Raw genomic sequence first — 16160 nt, 5'->3', positions numbered from 1 at the left:
GTGCGTCCTACAATATTTTTCAGGCACCCACACACTTGCACTCACTGGCACGTCTGTGAGTGGGCAGAGGTCTCTTAGGGTTTCATTGCCCACAGTTTCCCAGGGGTCTTTCCCAAATGTCCTTTGCCTTCTATAGTCTTGAAAAGGATACCAAATAAAGAATATTTTCTGACTCAAATTCTAGGAAAAAATACTCATATGTTCTGTATAGTTGAAAGAATTAAAGACTCTTGGCATGGTGAGAAATCCTCTTTGGTTTTGGCAAAGTTGATATCTTGACCTCTTCAGAGGAAGACTCCTTGAAAATTATATATTAACAAGAATGGTATGAGTTATATCTGCTCCTCAATAGGTGTGTAGGGATCATCTGATTAACCAGATAATAGGACCCCTTGGGATCCTAGGTTCAAAAGTTGCTAATTAACCTATTGTGCCATGAACTTAGTGAGGAAAAAAATAACACTTCTCAGTTGGGACTGTGTCCTTGGAGAAAGGAAGATGCAAAAATAGGATAGGAAATAAGGGCAAAGCAGTAAGTGTTTATTGTTATTTGCTTTTTATGGTTTCTTAAAAATTTTGTAAATTAAAGTGTAGTTAGTTGATTTACAATGTTGCATGATTTTCTGCTGCAGAGCAAAGTGATCCAATCATACATATATATATCCATTCTTTTTCTCATATTATCTTCCATCATGTTCTATCACAGTAAACTGGATATGCTTCCCTGTGCTGTACACAAGTGTGGTTTCTTTTCATTTTTCTTCTCATTGCTGAAGGGATGCTTCTGCTGAGTTTAGAGAAGAAGCCTCTCAGGGATGCCCTGAGATGCTGGACTAGGGTGAAGCCTTAGGAGAAAGCGCTCTTCCCCTGGCCTGGGGCACGCATTCACTTCACATGTGTTTTGCTCAATTATATGACTCGTTGCTGTGAATACTCAGGATATTGTACAGTCACTGTCCCACTGTTTGCAATAAACTTTACTGTCAGATTAATAGTAATTAACCTGAGTGGGAAGGAGCAAAACTAAATATTTCAGGTCCACTTGGACACTCCAAGATCCACTTCCATTCATAGCTTGATGAGAGTTATCATGAATGTATTGACTTTTATTAATTTTTTCTATAACTAGTAAATTAGTGAGAATAAAATAGTGTACCTATGAAAATAAATTTATTTTTCTCCTTTTGTAATTGGAGGTAATGACATGGTATTAGTAGATTTACTAATGTTAGACCATGTTTTCATCACTGGAAGAAACCAAAACTTGGTCATCATTTAAAAATTTTTTTTATTGAAGTAGAGTTGATTTACGTTGTTGTGAAAATTTCTGCTATACAACAAAGTGATTCAGTTATATGTGTACACACATCCATGGTCATTGTTTTTTTAAATTAGAAAAAGTTAAACTTGCTAATATTTTACTTAGTATTTTTTTTGGGGGGGGTTAATTTACTTAATATTTTTGTATATGTGTTCTTGAGTGAGTTCGTCTTTCAGATTTCCTTCCTTGCAGTTTTCCTACATATTTTAAGTTGGAGGTTATATTAGTTTCCCAATTGAGGAATAATTACATTTTTTCCAGGTCCTGAAAATTTTTTAAAAATTATCTGTTTCTTGATAATTAAAGTATTAAGTGTAAAATATCTGGGACTAATGATCTCTTTGTTGGAAAATTTAAAACTATTGATTAATTTCTTTAAATTTTAAACCACTATTTAGTTTTTTATTTTATTTTAGAGGTCATTTTAAAAAGAGGAAGCAGTTCAATTGCTAAATTTTAGTAATGTTTTTATGGGATTTTTATCTTTGTTGTCTAAGTTGTATCTGTCAAGTAGCCTTTTCCATTTTTAATATTTTTTGTATCCTCTTTATTATTTCTTATCAATTTTACTAGAAGATGAAAACCATATTAGGTTTTTTTTGGGGGGGGAAGCTCTATTAATTTCCCTCATACTGTATCTTTGTTTTCCATTTCATTAATTTCTGCTCCTATCTTTACACCTCATTATATATATATATATATATATATATATTTTTTTTTTTTTTTTTTTTTTTTGCTATTTCTTGGGCCGCTCCCGCGGCATATGGAGGTTCCCAGGCTAGGGGTCTAATCGGAGCTGTAGCCACCAGCCTACGCCAGAGCCACAGCAACGTGGGATTCGAGCCGCGTCTGCAACCTACACCACAGCTCACGGCAACGCCAGATCGTTAACCCACTGAGCAAGGCCAGGGATTGAACCTGCAACCTCATGCTTCCCAGTGGGATTTGTTAACCACTGAGACATGACGGGAAATCCAAAAGGAAGAACAATTTGGATGAAAATTCAAAAAGCACAATGCTGATTCTCCATGTTAATTATCTATTTGTGTTAAGAGCAGTGTACTTGCAGTCATCCAGACTTAAACCATACGAGAAATTCACACTTTGCTTTCATCTCACATTAATGTCCATAAATATCATTATTTCTAATTTTCATATTTGCCCTAAACATTTTGCCCAGATAGAGAAGTTACCCCAAAGAGTTTTGAAGGACAGTCTCATACATTTGTTGATCCAGTTTTCTTATAAGAAAGGCTCTCTGCTTACTTCTCCACCTCAGAAAAGAGTTAGATCTTTTCTGAGTCTAAGGAGAATTCAATACCCTCATAGATTCTGCCTGAATAGAAAGCACTATTGTGTTCTGGTTACATGCCTGGGCTCTAGATTCTGATTATCTGGGTTCATATCTCAGGCTATCGATCAGTTTTGTGTCTTAGGCTCTATGTCACAGTCTCTCTATTTACAATACAAGAATGATACTAATATGTTATTAATAATACTATGTTGATAATAATAATAATGAACATACAGAGTTTTATTTGATTCTATTATTACCATACATATTACTTAGAGCAATGTCTGGCTCATAGTAAATATTATGAATGCTAGTATTATTTTACTTGCCACAGGGGTCTTCCTTCTATATTGAAAGCATTTTTGATCTGTGCATTCATATGGCACTTCGACCCCTCTGTGACTGGCATATACAGTATATGGAATGGTTGGCCACCGTGGACCTGCTGCATAGCACAGGGAACTCTACTCGCCATTCTGTGATAATCTATATGGGGAAAGAATCAGAAAAAGAATGGGTATATGTGTATGTGTAACTGATTCACTTTGCTGTACACCTGAAACTGATACAACATTGTCAATTAATTGTGCTTCAATAAAACTTAAAAAAATTACACATGCCCCTTTGTGAAATTTATTGTATTTTTAACTTTTCATGGTTGAATATTTTTTGTATGGCATTGTTGCCCTGGGGCAGGTTAACTTTTTCATTTTTTTCTTCTTTTTAGGACCGCACCTGCGGCATATGGAGGTTCCCAGGCTAGGAGTCCAGTCGGAGCTACAACTGCCGGCTTACGTCACAGCCACAGCAACACCAGATCTGAGCCATGTCTGCAAACTACACCGCAGGTCACGGCAATGCCGAATTCTTAACCCACTGAGCGAGGCCAGGGATCAAACCCCCAACCTCATGGTTCCTGGTTGGATTCGTTTCCGCTGCGCCACGCCGGGAACTCCCAGCTTTATTGCATTTTCTATACCATACAGCAAAATGCTGGGCATATATTTAAATATTTATTAAATTATAAACAAAACATGAGTTAAAGGCCAGAGGATTTCTAGGGTTCTTTTTTTTTTTTTTTTTTTCCCCACTGTACAGCAAGGGGGTCAAGGTTATACTTACATGTATACATTACAATTACATTTTTCCCCCAGCCTTTCTTCTGTTGCAACGTGAGTATCTAAACAAAGTTCTCAATGCTATTCAGCAGGATCTCCTTGTAAATCTATTCTAAGTTGTGTTTGATAGGCCCAAGCTCCCGATCCCTCCACCTCCCTCCCCCTCCCATCAGGCAGCCTCAAGTCTCTTCTCCAAGTCCATGATTTTTTTTTTTTTTGTCTTGTTGCTATTTCGTTGGGCCGCTCCCGCGGCATATGGAGGTTCCCAGGCTAGGGGTCGAATCGGAGCTGTAGCCACCGGCCTACGCCAGAGCCACAGCAACACAGGATCCGAGCTGCGTCTGAAACCTACACCACAGCTCAGGGCAACGCCGGATCCTTAACCCACTGAGCAAGGGTAGGGACCGAACCCACAACCTCATGGTTCCTAGTCGGATTCGTTAACCACTGCGCCATGACGGGAACTCCTGATTTTCTTTTTTAAGGAGATGTTCATTTGTGCTGGATATTAGATTCCAGTTATGTGATATCATATGGTATTTGTCTTTGTCTTTCTGGCTCATTTCACTCAGGATGAGATTCTCTAGTTCCATCCATGTTGCTGCAAATGGCATTATGTCATTCTTTTTTATGGCTGAGTAGTATTCCATTGTGTATATATACCACTTCTTCCGAATCCAATCCTCTGTTGATGGACATTTGGGTTGTTCCCATGTCTTGGCTATTGTGAATAGTGCTGCAATGAACATGCGGGTGCACGTGTCTCTCTTAAGTAGAGTTTTGTCCGATAGATGCCCAAGAGTGGGATTGCAGGGTCATATGGAAGTTCTATGGATAGATTTCTAAGGTATCTCCAAACTGTTCTCCATAGTGGCTGTACCAGTTTACATTCCCACCAACAGTGCAGGAGGGTTCCCTTGTCTCCACAGCCCCTCCAGCACTTGTTATTTGTGGATTTATTAATGATGGCCATTCTGACTGGTGTGAGGTGGTATCTCATGGTAGTTTTGATTTGCATTTCTCTTATAACCAGCGATGTTGAGCATCTTTTCATGTGTTTGTTGGCCATCTGTATATCTTCTTTGGAGAAATGTCTATTCAGGTCTTTTCCCCATTTTTCCATTGCTTGATTGGCTTTTTTGCTGTTGGGTTGTATAAGTTGTTTGAATATTCTAGAGATTAAGCCCTTGTTGGTTGCATCATTTGAAACTATTTTCTCCCATTCTGTAAGTTGTCTTTTTGTTTTCTTTTGGGTTTCCTTTGCTGTGCAAAAGCTTTTCAGTTTGATGAGGTCCCATGGGTTTATTGTTGCTCTAATTTCGATTGCTTTGGGAGACTGACCTGAGAAAATATTCATGAGGTTGATGTCAGAGAGTGTTTTGCCTATGTTTTCTTCTAGGAGTTTGATGGTGTCCTGTCGTATATTTAAGTCTTTCAGCCATTTGGAGTTTATTTTTGTGCATGGTGTGAGGGTGTGTTCTAGTTTCATTGCTTTGCATGCAGCTGTCCAGGTTTCCCAGCAATGCTTGCTCAATAGACTTTCTTTTTCCCATTTTCTGTTCTTGCCTCCCTTGTCAAAGATTAATTGACCATAGGTGTCAGGGTTTATTTCCGGATTCTCTATTCTGTTCCATTGGTCTGTCTGTCTGTTTTGATACCAGTACCACGCTGTTTTGATGACTGTGGCTTTGTAGTATTGCTTGAAGTCTGGGAGAGTGATGCCTCCTGCTTGGTTTTTGTTTCTCAGGATTGCTTTGGCGATTCGGGGTCTTTTGTGGTTCCATATAAATGTTTGGATTGTTTGTTCTAGTTCTGTGAAAAATATCATGGGTAATTTGATAGGGATTGCATTGAATCTGTAGATTGCTTTGGGTAGTATGGCCATTTTTACAATATTGATTTTCCCAATCCAGGAACATGGAATATCTTTCCATTTCTTTACATCTTCTTTGATTTCTTTGATTAAAGTTTCTCGGCATATAGGTCCTTTACCTCCTTGGTCAGGTGTATTCGGAGGTATTTGATTTTGTGAGGTGCAATTTTAAAAGGCATCGTATTTTTGTATTCCTTTTCTAATAGTTCATTGCTGGTATACAGAAATGCAACTGACTTCTGAATGTTAATCTTATATCGTGCTACTTTGCTGCATTTATCAATCAGTTCAAGTAGTTTTGGGGTTGAGTCCTTAGGGTTTTCTATGTATAGTATCATGTCATCTGCATACAGTGACAGTTTGATCTCTTCTCTTCCTATATGGATGCCTTTTATTTCTTTGGTTTGCCTAATTGCTGTGGCTAGGACTTCCAAAACTATGTTGAAGAGCCGTGGTGAGAGTGGGCATCCCTGTCTTGTTCCAGATTTGAGTGAGAAGGCTTTCAGTTTTTCCCCATTGAGTATTATTATATTTGCTGTGGGTTTCTCATAAGTGGCTTTGATTATATTCAGGAATGTTCCCTCTATACCCACTTTGGCGAGGGTCTTGATCATGAATGGATGTTGGACTTTGTCAAATGCTTTTTCTGCGTCTATTGAGATGATCATATGATTTTTGACTTTTTTTTTGTTAATGTGGTGTATGATGCTGATTGATTTGCGTGGGTTGAACCATCCTTGTGAACCTGGGGTGAACCCAGCCTGGTCATGGTGTATAATTTTTTTGGTATGTTGTTGGATTCGGTTGGCTAAGATTTTGTTGAGCATTTTTGCATCTATATTCATCAATGATATTGGGCGATAGTTTTCTTTTTTGGTGGTATCTCTGTCTGGTTTTGGAATGACTGTGATGGTGGTGGTGGCATCATAGAATGTCTTTGGAGTATTCCTTCTTCAACCTTTTGAAAGAGTTTAAGGAGGATGGGCATCAATTCCTCTTTCTATGTTTGATAGAATTCACCTGTGAATCCATCTGGTCCTGGACTTGTATTTGTAGGGAGTGATTTTATGACCTCTTCAATTTCATTTCTAGGGATCGGTCTGTTCCGTTGGTCTGTTTCTACTTGATTCAGTTTTGGCAGGCTGTAAGAGTCTAGAAAATTGTCCATTTCTTCCAGATTGTCAAACTTGTTGCCGTATAGTTGTCCATAGTATTCTCTTATGGTTTTTTGTATTTCTGCTGTATCCGTTGTGATTTCTCCTTTTTCATTTCTAATTTTGGTTATTTGGGTTCTTTCTCTCCTCTTTTTAGTGAGTCTGGCCAGGGGTTTGTCAATTTTGTTCACCTTTTCAAAGAACCATCTCTTGGTGTTATTAATTTTCTCTCTTGTTTTTTGAGTCTCTATGTTATTGATTTCTTCTTTGATCTTTATAATTTCCTTCCTTCTGCTGACTTTAGGCCTTTTTTGTTCTTCTTTTTCTAATTCATTTAGGTGGAGGGTTAAGTTGTCCATTTGGGATCTTTCTTCTTTTTTGAGAAAGGCCTGTATTGCTATAAATTTCCCTCTGAGCACTGCTTTCGCAGCATCCCATAGATTTTGAGTGGTTGTGTCTTCATTATCATTTGTTTCAAGGTCGTTTTTAATTTCCTTCTTGATTTCCTCATTGACCCATTGGTTTTTTAGTAGCATGTTGTTTAGTCTCCATGCAGTAGGTTTTTTCTCTTTCCTTTTCCCAGGGTTGATTTCTAATTTCATGGCATTGTGGTCAGAGAAGATGCTTGAGATAATTTCTATGCTCCTAAATTTATTGAGATTAGCTTTGTGTCCCACTATGTGGTCGATTCTTGAGAATGTTCCATGAGCATTTTAGAAGAATGTGTACTCTGCTTTTTTTGGACGTAGTGTCCTGAAGAGATCAATGAAGTCTAACTTTCCTATTGTTTCCTTTAGGCTCTCTGTTGCTTTATTGGTTTTCTGTCTAGAGGATCTGTCCATTGATGTGAGGGGGGTATTAAGGCCTCCTACTATGATTGTATTCTCATCAATATCTCCCTTTATGTCTGTTAATATTTGTTGTATGTATCTGGGTGCTCCTGTATTTGGGGCATATATGTTGACGATAGTAACATCCTCTCCTTGGCTGGATCCCTTAATCATTAAGTAGTGTCCTTCTTTGTCTTTCTTTATGTCTTTTGTTTTAAAGTCTATTTTGTCTGATGTGAGCGTTGCGACTCCTGCTTTTCTGTCGTGTTTATTGGTGTGAAATATTTTTCCCCACCCTTTCACTTTCAATCTATATGTATCTTTTGTCCTAAGGTGAGTTTCTTGTAGGCAGCATATTGAAGGTTTTTGCCTTTTTATCCACTCAGCCACTGTGTGTCTTTTGATTGGGGCGTTCGGTCCATTGACATTTAAGGTGATAATTGATAGATGCTTATTTATTGCCATTTGAACCTCGTGTTCCAGTTGATTCTATGCTTCTCCATTCTTCCTTTCTTTTCTTTTTTTTTTTTTTTTGGTTGGATGGTCTCCTGTTATTATCTGCTTGAGTGTATTTTTTTTTCATTTTTTGCAGATGCAATATTTGGGTTTGGCTTGTGGTTGCCCTGTTTTTTAAGTATGCTAACCCCTTCCCATAATTGTGTGTTTTAGCCTGATGGTCCTGTAAGTTCAAACACTTCATTACTATATTAAAATTAAGAAGAGAAACATACAAACTAACAAACAAAAAGGGTTATTTACTTCCTAACATCCCTTGCCCACATGTTATGGTTTTGATGACTCTTTTTTATTTTTTTCTTTTTAATTTTATTTTGTTTGAGGCCTGTTCATGATTAAATCTGTATGCTGGCTTATTTGAGTGACTGCTCTCTGATTGCGGTTTCCTCAGTCCTAGCTCTTCCTCTTCTTCTTATTTTTTCCTTTTCTTTTTTCTTCCCTTTCCTTCCTTTCTTTTTGGTTTAGAGAAGCCCTTTCAATATTTCCTTTAACCTGGGTTTTGTGTTGCAGTATTCTTTAAGTTTTTGTTTGTTGGAAAAAATTTTTATTTCCCCTTCTATTTGAAATGATATTCTTGCTAGATGGAGTATTCTAGGTTGCATATTTTTTCCTTTGAGCCCTTTAAATATGTCTTGCCATTCCCTCCTGGCCTGTAGTGTTTCTGTAGAGAAGTCAGCTGATATTCTTATGGGGGTTCCCTTGTAGGTAACATTCTGTTTTTCTCTTGCTGCCTTTAGGATCCTCTCTTTATCACTAACTTTTGCCATTTTTATGATGATGTGTCTTGCTGTGGGTCTGTTTGGGTTCAGTTTGTTTGGGGCCCTCTGTGCTTCTTGTATCTTGAACCCAGCATCCTTTAGATTTGGGAAGTTTCCAGCGATAATTTCTTCAAATATATTTTCCATCCCCTTATCTTTTTCTACTCCTTCTGGAATTCCTCTTATGCGTAGATTGGCCCGCTTTATATTATCCCATAGGTCTCTTATATTGCTTTCCAGTTTTTGGATTCGGTTTTCTGTCTGTTGACCGGATTGAGTGATTTCCATTATTCTATCTTCCATATCACTGATTCGTTCTTCTGCATTATTCATTCTGGCTTTTACTGCCCTTAGTTCAGTTTGCATCTCTGCAAATGAATGTTCTAGTTTTTCTTGGCTCCTCCTTATATGTTCTAGTTCCTTTCTGAGGGTATCTGCATTACTGTTCATACCTTCTCTTAATTCCTTCAGTATTTTCACTATTTCTCTTTTGAACTCCAGGTCTGTCCAGCTGCAGAGATCTGTTTCATTGTTGACTGTTTTAGGTGAGTTCTCCTGTTGGTTTGACTGGGAGTGGTTTCTCAGCTTCTTCATCTTGCTTGTTGTTTTCTTTCTCCTGAGGGAGTTGTACTCTCTGTTACCGGGCAGTGTTTGCCTTGTCACTGCCGTGGAATATTTCCTGAGGGCTGGCGTTGTTGGTCAATCTTTTTTGAGGCAGTGTGGCTTTTCTGGAGTGTCGATGGGGCTAACAGTGTTTCTTTGAAGCAAAGAAGGACTTCCTGAGGGCAGACAGGAGTGGGAGGTCCACACCACGATGGTAGCAGATTACACTTGGTCATGCAGAGCTTGCTCTGGTGTTTTTGGGCTGTGGGGTTCTTGCAGGGGGTTTGCGGTGTTGGGCAGCTGTTCCTCAGGAGTGCAGCACCCCCTGGGGGCTGGAGCAGCTATCTGGGTCACTGAGAACCTAAGATGCTCTTCCCTAGGGCAGCCCAACTCAGAAGGATGGCCTGAGAATGTAGGCAGATCTTTTCACAGCCTGGCCAAGCTTGTTGCAGCTTTTCTGGGCTGCAGGGGCTCTTCTAGGGGGCTGGTGGTGCTGAGCAGCTATTTCACGGGAGTGGGGCACCCCCTAGGGGCTTGGGCGGGTAGCAGGGTCGTTGGAAACTGAAGAGGCTCCTCCCCGGGGCAGCCCGACTCAGAAAAACCGACTGAGATCTTTTCCCGACTTGGCCAGGCTTGTTGCAGCTTTTCTGGCCTGTAGGGGGTCCTGCCTGGAGCTGGCAGTCCTATGCAGCTGATCCACTAGGGCACCCCCTGGGGTAGCAGGGCCACTTAAAATCCAAGAGGCTCCTCCCCAGGGCAGCCAGACTCAGAAAAACCGTCTGGGAATTAGGCAGATCTATTCACTGCCTGGCTAGGCTTGTTCTAGCTTTTCTGGGCTGCAGGCCTTTTCTCGGGGGCTGCTGGTGTTTGGTGCTACTCTGCGGAAGTGTAGCCCCTCCAAAGGGCAAGCAGGCCTGTGCAGGGACAACCCCTGCGGTGGTAGGCTTCAGGCAATTGTTGAGGCCAGCCCTCCTGGATGGCAGGCAGCCCCAAGTCCGGCGAGAGCCTAGGGGGTGGCGGGGGTGGGGGGAGGGGATGCACTGGGAAGCACAGCTTTCAGCTAGCTAGTGGGCCTGTAAGCTTGCTGTGGCGTGGGGGGTATTCTATGGGGACCCACCCCTTCTTCTCTCCCCTCCCCAGCACGGGCGCAGACCAGGCTCTTCTCCCAGGTTCCCTCTGATGCGGCTTTCCACTTCCCCGCCCCTAGAGTATTGCTCCCTTCCTCTGCGACAGCTTTGTTTTCTAGTCTCCCAGGCAGTCTCTGCCCCGTCAAATGGTTTCTAGACCTCCCAAGCAGTTTCCACTCCGCCCCGCCCCCCCCAGCCCAGGGACTAACCTCTGGAGCATAGGTCTCGGTGTCCAGCCCCCACCCAGGTGTCCCCTGGCCCTTTCTCGGCGACTAGCCTTCTGAGGCGAGGTCTTGGTGCCCAGCCCCCACCCAGGCATCTCAATTTTTGGTGACTGTGCTCGTGGTCCATTTGGTTCTTGATCGGCTTTTCCGTACTCCAGCTTACTGCTACACTCTTCTCTGCATCTGGAGATTCCTCCGGTTCGTTTGATCTTTCCCTTTCCCCCCGTGTAGGTGACTTTCCAGGGTGCGGGATCCCTTTCTCCTCCGCAGTTCCCTTTCGGGAGCGCCCGTCCTGCTCGGATTCACCTTCTCTCACTCTCCTCTTTTCTCCTGTTCTGCCCCGTAATGTCACAAACTTCTTGCCATTATTGGAGTTTAGGTTCTTCTGCCAGCGATTGGTTGCTGTTCTGTGCGAGTCATCTATTGTGTAGATGTGCTTTTTTTGTTGTGTTTGTGGGAGAGGGTGAGCGTGTCCCCCTACTCCTCCGCCATCTTGTCCTCTCCTCTAGGGTTCTTTATATTCCCAAGGGACACATTCACTTTTTGGAGGTTTTTAAATATCCAAGGTAATGTTTTTTTCCCCTCTCTTCAGAGCGGCCACCTTGGGATCAATTGTGCTGACAAACAATACTTTTCCTGGGGACCCTGGTTCTGAGAGAATAATAAAGACCCTTTGTTGCCATCTCCAAGAACAAAAGTTAAATAGAGAAGTCATTCCAGAGAGACGGGTAAGAAAGTTGCAATGAGAGTATCAAACACAGGTCATCAGCAGACTAAGGAGAAGAATGAGAGATGGAACAATGGGGTTGAATGACATCCATGTTTTGAGCAGCCAGGAAAAGAGATCTTTAAATATTCTTTCAAATCCATCACTTGAGTGGCCACAGGTTTTTGCTCAGCATGGAGAAAATCGTTGCCATTTATATCGAGGATTGTGTTTTTCTTGTTAATAGGTTTTTTTTTTTTAAAGAACAGTTTTAGATTTACAGAAAAATGGAGAAAATAGTAGGGATGATTCCCATATAGTGTGTGCCCAATTTCTTCTTTTAAAATCTTATATTATTATGATACATTTGTTACAATTCATGAACTAATGCGTTATTATTAAATAAAGTCCATAGCTTACATAGATTTCCTTAGTTTATACCTGATCTTTTCTCTATCCATGTTCTCATCTAGGACACGACATTAGTTAGTTGTCATGTCTCCTTAGGCTCCTTCAGATTGTGACAGTTTCTAAGACTTCGTTTTATTTGAAAACCTTGAGGAGTTCCCTTTGTGGCTCAGTGGTTAATGAACACAACTAGGAACCGTGAGGATGCCGGTTTGATCCCTGGCCTCGCTCAGTGAGTTAGGGATCCAGTGGTGCCATGAGCTGGGGTGTAGATCGCAGACGTGGCTTGGATCCCTCGTTGCTGTGGCTGTGGTAGCTCTGATTCGACCCCTAGCCTGGGAACTTCCATATGCTGCAGGTGAGGGCTAAAAAGCAAAAAAAAAAAAAAGAAAGAAAAAAAATAACTTTGACAGTTTGAGGGTTACTGGTCAGGTATTTTGTATGATGCCCCACAGTTGGAAATCAACTGATGATATTGGGAATGGAGTATCAATATAAATTTTTGGAATACTTTTTTATCAGAGATTTGTCTCTTCTCTCGCCTTTGGTAATTTATCCAACCATTTATTTATATCAGTATGGGCTTTTTGTGTTTTAGAAATTTTAAATAAAAAAGAAGAAAGGCCTTGGGAGAATAGATTCCTATTTTCCCCAAATATTTTCAAAGTAGAGAAAAAACTTGTACATACTTCGGAATGAACAATTGTAAATATCAAAATTAAAAGTACATTTGAGAAAGTAGATGAGGTTTAATAAACATAGATAATGCTGTGAAAGCACAAAACTTTATTTTCATAATTACAGAGCTAGGAAATAGTAAAAAGACTATCAGTGAAAAGAGATAATTTTAATTATTTGGTCCAAGGTCCCTGCATGACTGTTACCTGTTTGTCCACTTTTCTCCCTCTACTCTTTCATTTCCCCCCGACACACAATACCTGGATTTAATCTTCAGTAGTCAGGTTAGGCTAAGCAACCAGACATTCCTTAGAATGTCTTCCCCAGGAGTTCCTGTCGTGGCTCAGCAGAAACAAATCTGACTAGCCTCCATGAGGATGCAGGTTTGATTCCTGGCCTTGCTCAGTGGGTTAAGGATCCCATGTTGCTGTGAGCTATGGTATAAGTTGCAGACACGGCTCAGATCTGGCGTTGCTGTGGCTGTGTTGTAGGCTGGTGGCTGCAGCACTGATTCGATGTCTAGCCTGGGAATCTCCATATGCTGTGGGTGTGGCCCTAAAAAGACAAAAAAAAAAAAAAGAAGAAGAAGAACGTTCTCCCCAAATTATGAACTTTTTTGATGTTTTGATCAATCCTCCTAATCTCTAACATTCTCCTTAAATCAAGGAATAATGTAAGTTTGGATATTGGAGAACTTATCTAACCAAAACCTACTTATCCTACCCTTAAATTCAGGGCTTGTTCTCCTTGGGTCTGTACTTCAGCAACATCGATGGCAATGCCAGTAGAAGACTCTAGCACTTAGAAGCCTTGTTCTTTCTCTTCTGTAATCATATATTTCAGGATGCAGTACAACCAAATAAGTTTTGGAAAGGCCAGTAGAAATATTTTTGGTAGACAAGTTGGCTTAAAAGAAAGACTATAATGGAGTTCCCCTCGTGGCTCAGTGGTTAATGAATCCAACTAGGAACCATGAGGTTGCGGGTTCAATCCCTGGCCTTGCTCAGTGGGTTAACGATCCGGCGATGCCATGAGCTGTGGTGTGGGTTGCAGACGCTGCTCAGATCCCGCGTTGCTGTGGCTCTGGCATAGGCTGGCAGCTACAGCTCCGATTCGACCCCTAGCCTGGGAACCTCCATATGCCGCGGGTGCGGCCCTAGAAAAGGCAAAAAGAAAAAAAAAGGAAGAATATAACTATCTTCATTAATTTTGAATTTTCCCCTTTGATATCTTCTACTCATTCCTGAAAAATGAACATTTTAAAATGAGAAAGAGAGCTCTGGAGTGCGCATTTTTCTTTTAGGTCATGTTTTAAGCTTTGGTAAAGAGTATTTAATTACTCCTATACATCTGGACACTAGACACTGAAGTCTTCCCAAGGAGTGAGAAATGCTCTTTGGGCAATTATAGCCCCCATGATGAGAAGGCCATATGGCCAGAAATACAACTTCATTTATCTGCATTTCCTTTCTCTGATATTGAGTATTTCAGAAATCTAGTTGCTGGAACGCATTGATGGAAGAAACCATTCCTAATAAAATAACCTTGAAAGAAGGAGAAGTCAATGGCTTGATTTTGGCTTTTGGATTATGAGAGAAAAATGTTCCTGGGGGAGGATTAGCCTGAATAGGAAGAAATTCTTTTTATTTTGCAATGTTCAAGAATGTTGCTCTTGGGTCCTTCAGATTTAAATTTAACTTAGTCTCAAAACTCACCAAGAGTCTCTTACTTCTTTGTGAGAAATACCATCCGTTTTACTGTGCCTTTGAAGGCGTCTTTCACTTGTTTATTTCGAAGTGTATAAATGAATGGATTAAGCAGAGGGGCAACTGAAGTGGTGAGAACAGACACCCCTTTGTTAATGGCCACTCCTTCCTTTGCCGAAGGTTTGATGTAGATGAAGATGCAGCTGCCATAGGTGATGGAAACCACAATCATGTGGGAGGAGCAGGTGGAAAAGGCCTTTTTCCTTTGCTGGGCAGCGGGGAATCTTAGAATGGTCTTGATGATGCATGTGTAGGAGAGGACCACACACACCTAAGGTAATGAGGAGAGTCAGCACAGCGAAACTCAAGACAATTCTCTCTATGAGCACAGTGTCTGAGCAGGTTATCTGTAAAATGGGAGATGTGTCACAGCCAAAATGATCAATCGCATTAGAGTCACAGAATTCCAGCTGGAGGCCCACGCCAAGGGGCGGGAGGATGATCAACAGGCCGGCAAACCAGCAGCAGAGAACGAGGGTAGTGCAGACTCGGTTGTTCATGATGGTTGTGTAGTGCAGGGGCTTACAAATGGCCACGTAGCGGTCATAGGACATAGCGGCAAGGAGAAAAAATTCTGTGGCTCCAAAGAGGACAACAAAAAATAATTGGGTGGCGCAAGCATTATAGCTAACGGTATTATCTCCAGTTGTCATAGTATACAGGAATCTGGGAATACAGACAGTCGTGAATGAGACTTCTAAGAAAGAGAAATTTCGGAGGAAAAAATACATGGGTGTTTTAAGATGAGGATCCGAAAGTGTGAGGGTGATAATGATGAGGTTCCCAGCCACACTCAACATGTAGGTGAGAAGCAAAAATGCACAAAGCAGAACTTGGAGTTTTGGGTCCTCTGTCAATCCCAGCAGGATGAATGTGGTTATTACTGTATGATTTCTCATCACTGCCTCCTGCTAAGTCAAGGGGGATTCCACCTGAAGAAAGAAGCATCGTAAGAAGCTGGTATTTGGATCTGAATGAAGCATCCCAGCAAGCCAGCTCACATGCACTTTCTTCCTTTACTTAATAATAAATTTGTTAACATAGCAGTGCTTTTGACATCTTACTAAGAGGCATTTATAGACAGTATCTACTACAGATCTTATGTCTATAAGAGAGATAGATAATTCTAGCATAGAATTAGATAATTCTCTGATTATAAAGCATATGCACAAAGATAGAAACAAGTGTATAATGTGTCTGATGTGCAGTTTTCCAACAGTATTGCCTTGATGTGTGTATCCTTCTGAAGAAAATGATATCACATTTGAAATTTGTTCTCTCCCATCCTCATCTTTCTTTGTTTTCCATACTGTACCACACCAAAATGCTCCACTTTCAAAACCAAGAATGATCTGTTCATTAGTATTTTTGGGGTGTTTTAAATTAGAGCATTTTTAGAGCAATATCATGTTTGTAGCAAAATAGAAGGTAAAGCACAGAAATGTCCCACATATCTCCTGCTTCCACATACGCATATTTTCCCCATTATCAACATCTCCCACCAGAGTGGCTCATGTTACAACTGATGAACCTACAGGGACACATCACAATCACTCAAGGTCCTTTAGTCTACGCTATGGCTCAGTCTTGGTGTTGTATGTCCACGGGTTTGGACAAATGTATAATAAGCATTTTATGTTGATCATCTCATGTGATTACACCAACCTTTAATAGCAGGACATTCACTTTAAAATGTTAGTTCTTCTCTTTGCCCTTCAAAGAATTTCTAAAGAGGGAGAAAAAATGTGCATCTTTGCTCAGTCACCCTATATTTAGGCAAACGA

The 16160-nt window shown here is 40.8% G+C and overlaps 1 protein-coding gene across 1 annotated transcript; it reads right to left on the bottom strand.

Annotated features, from left to right (window-relative positions):
- Positions 1–14335: 14335 nt before the first annotated feature.
- Positions 14336–15275, bottom strand: LOC125131712 (olfactory receptor 6C2-like). Its single transcript, XM_047788481.1, is given in 2 exon segments — positions 14336–14641; positions 14643–15275. Coding segments are annotated over 2 exon segments (939 nt in total).
- Between the last annotated feature and the right edge of the window lie 885 nt (positions 15276–16160).

Source organism: Phacochoerus africanus, chromosome 7 (assembly GCF_016906955.1).
Source record: "Phacochoerus africanus isolate WHEZ1 chromosome 7, ROS_Pafr_v1, whole genome shotgun sequence".
Classification (NCBI taxonomy): Eukaryota; Metazoa; Chordata; class Mammalia; order Artiodactyla; family Suidae; genus Phacochoerus; species Phacochoerus africanus.
This window is presented reverse-complemented; position numbering and strand designations above follow the sequence as displayed.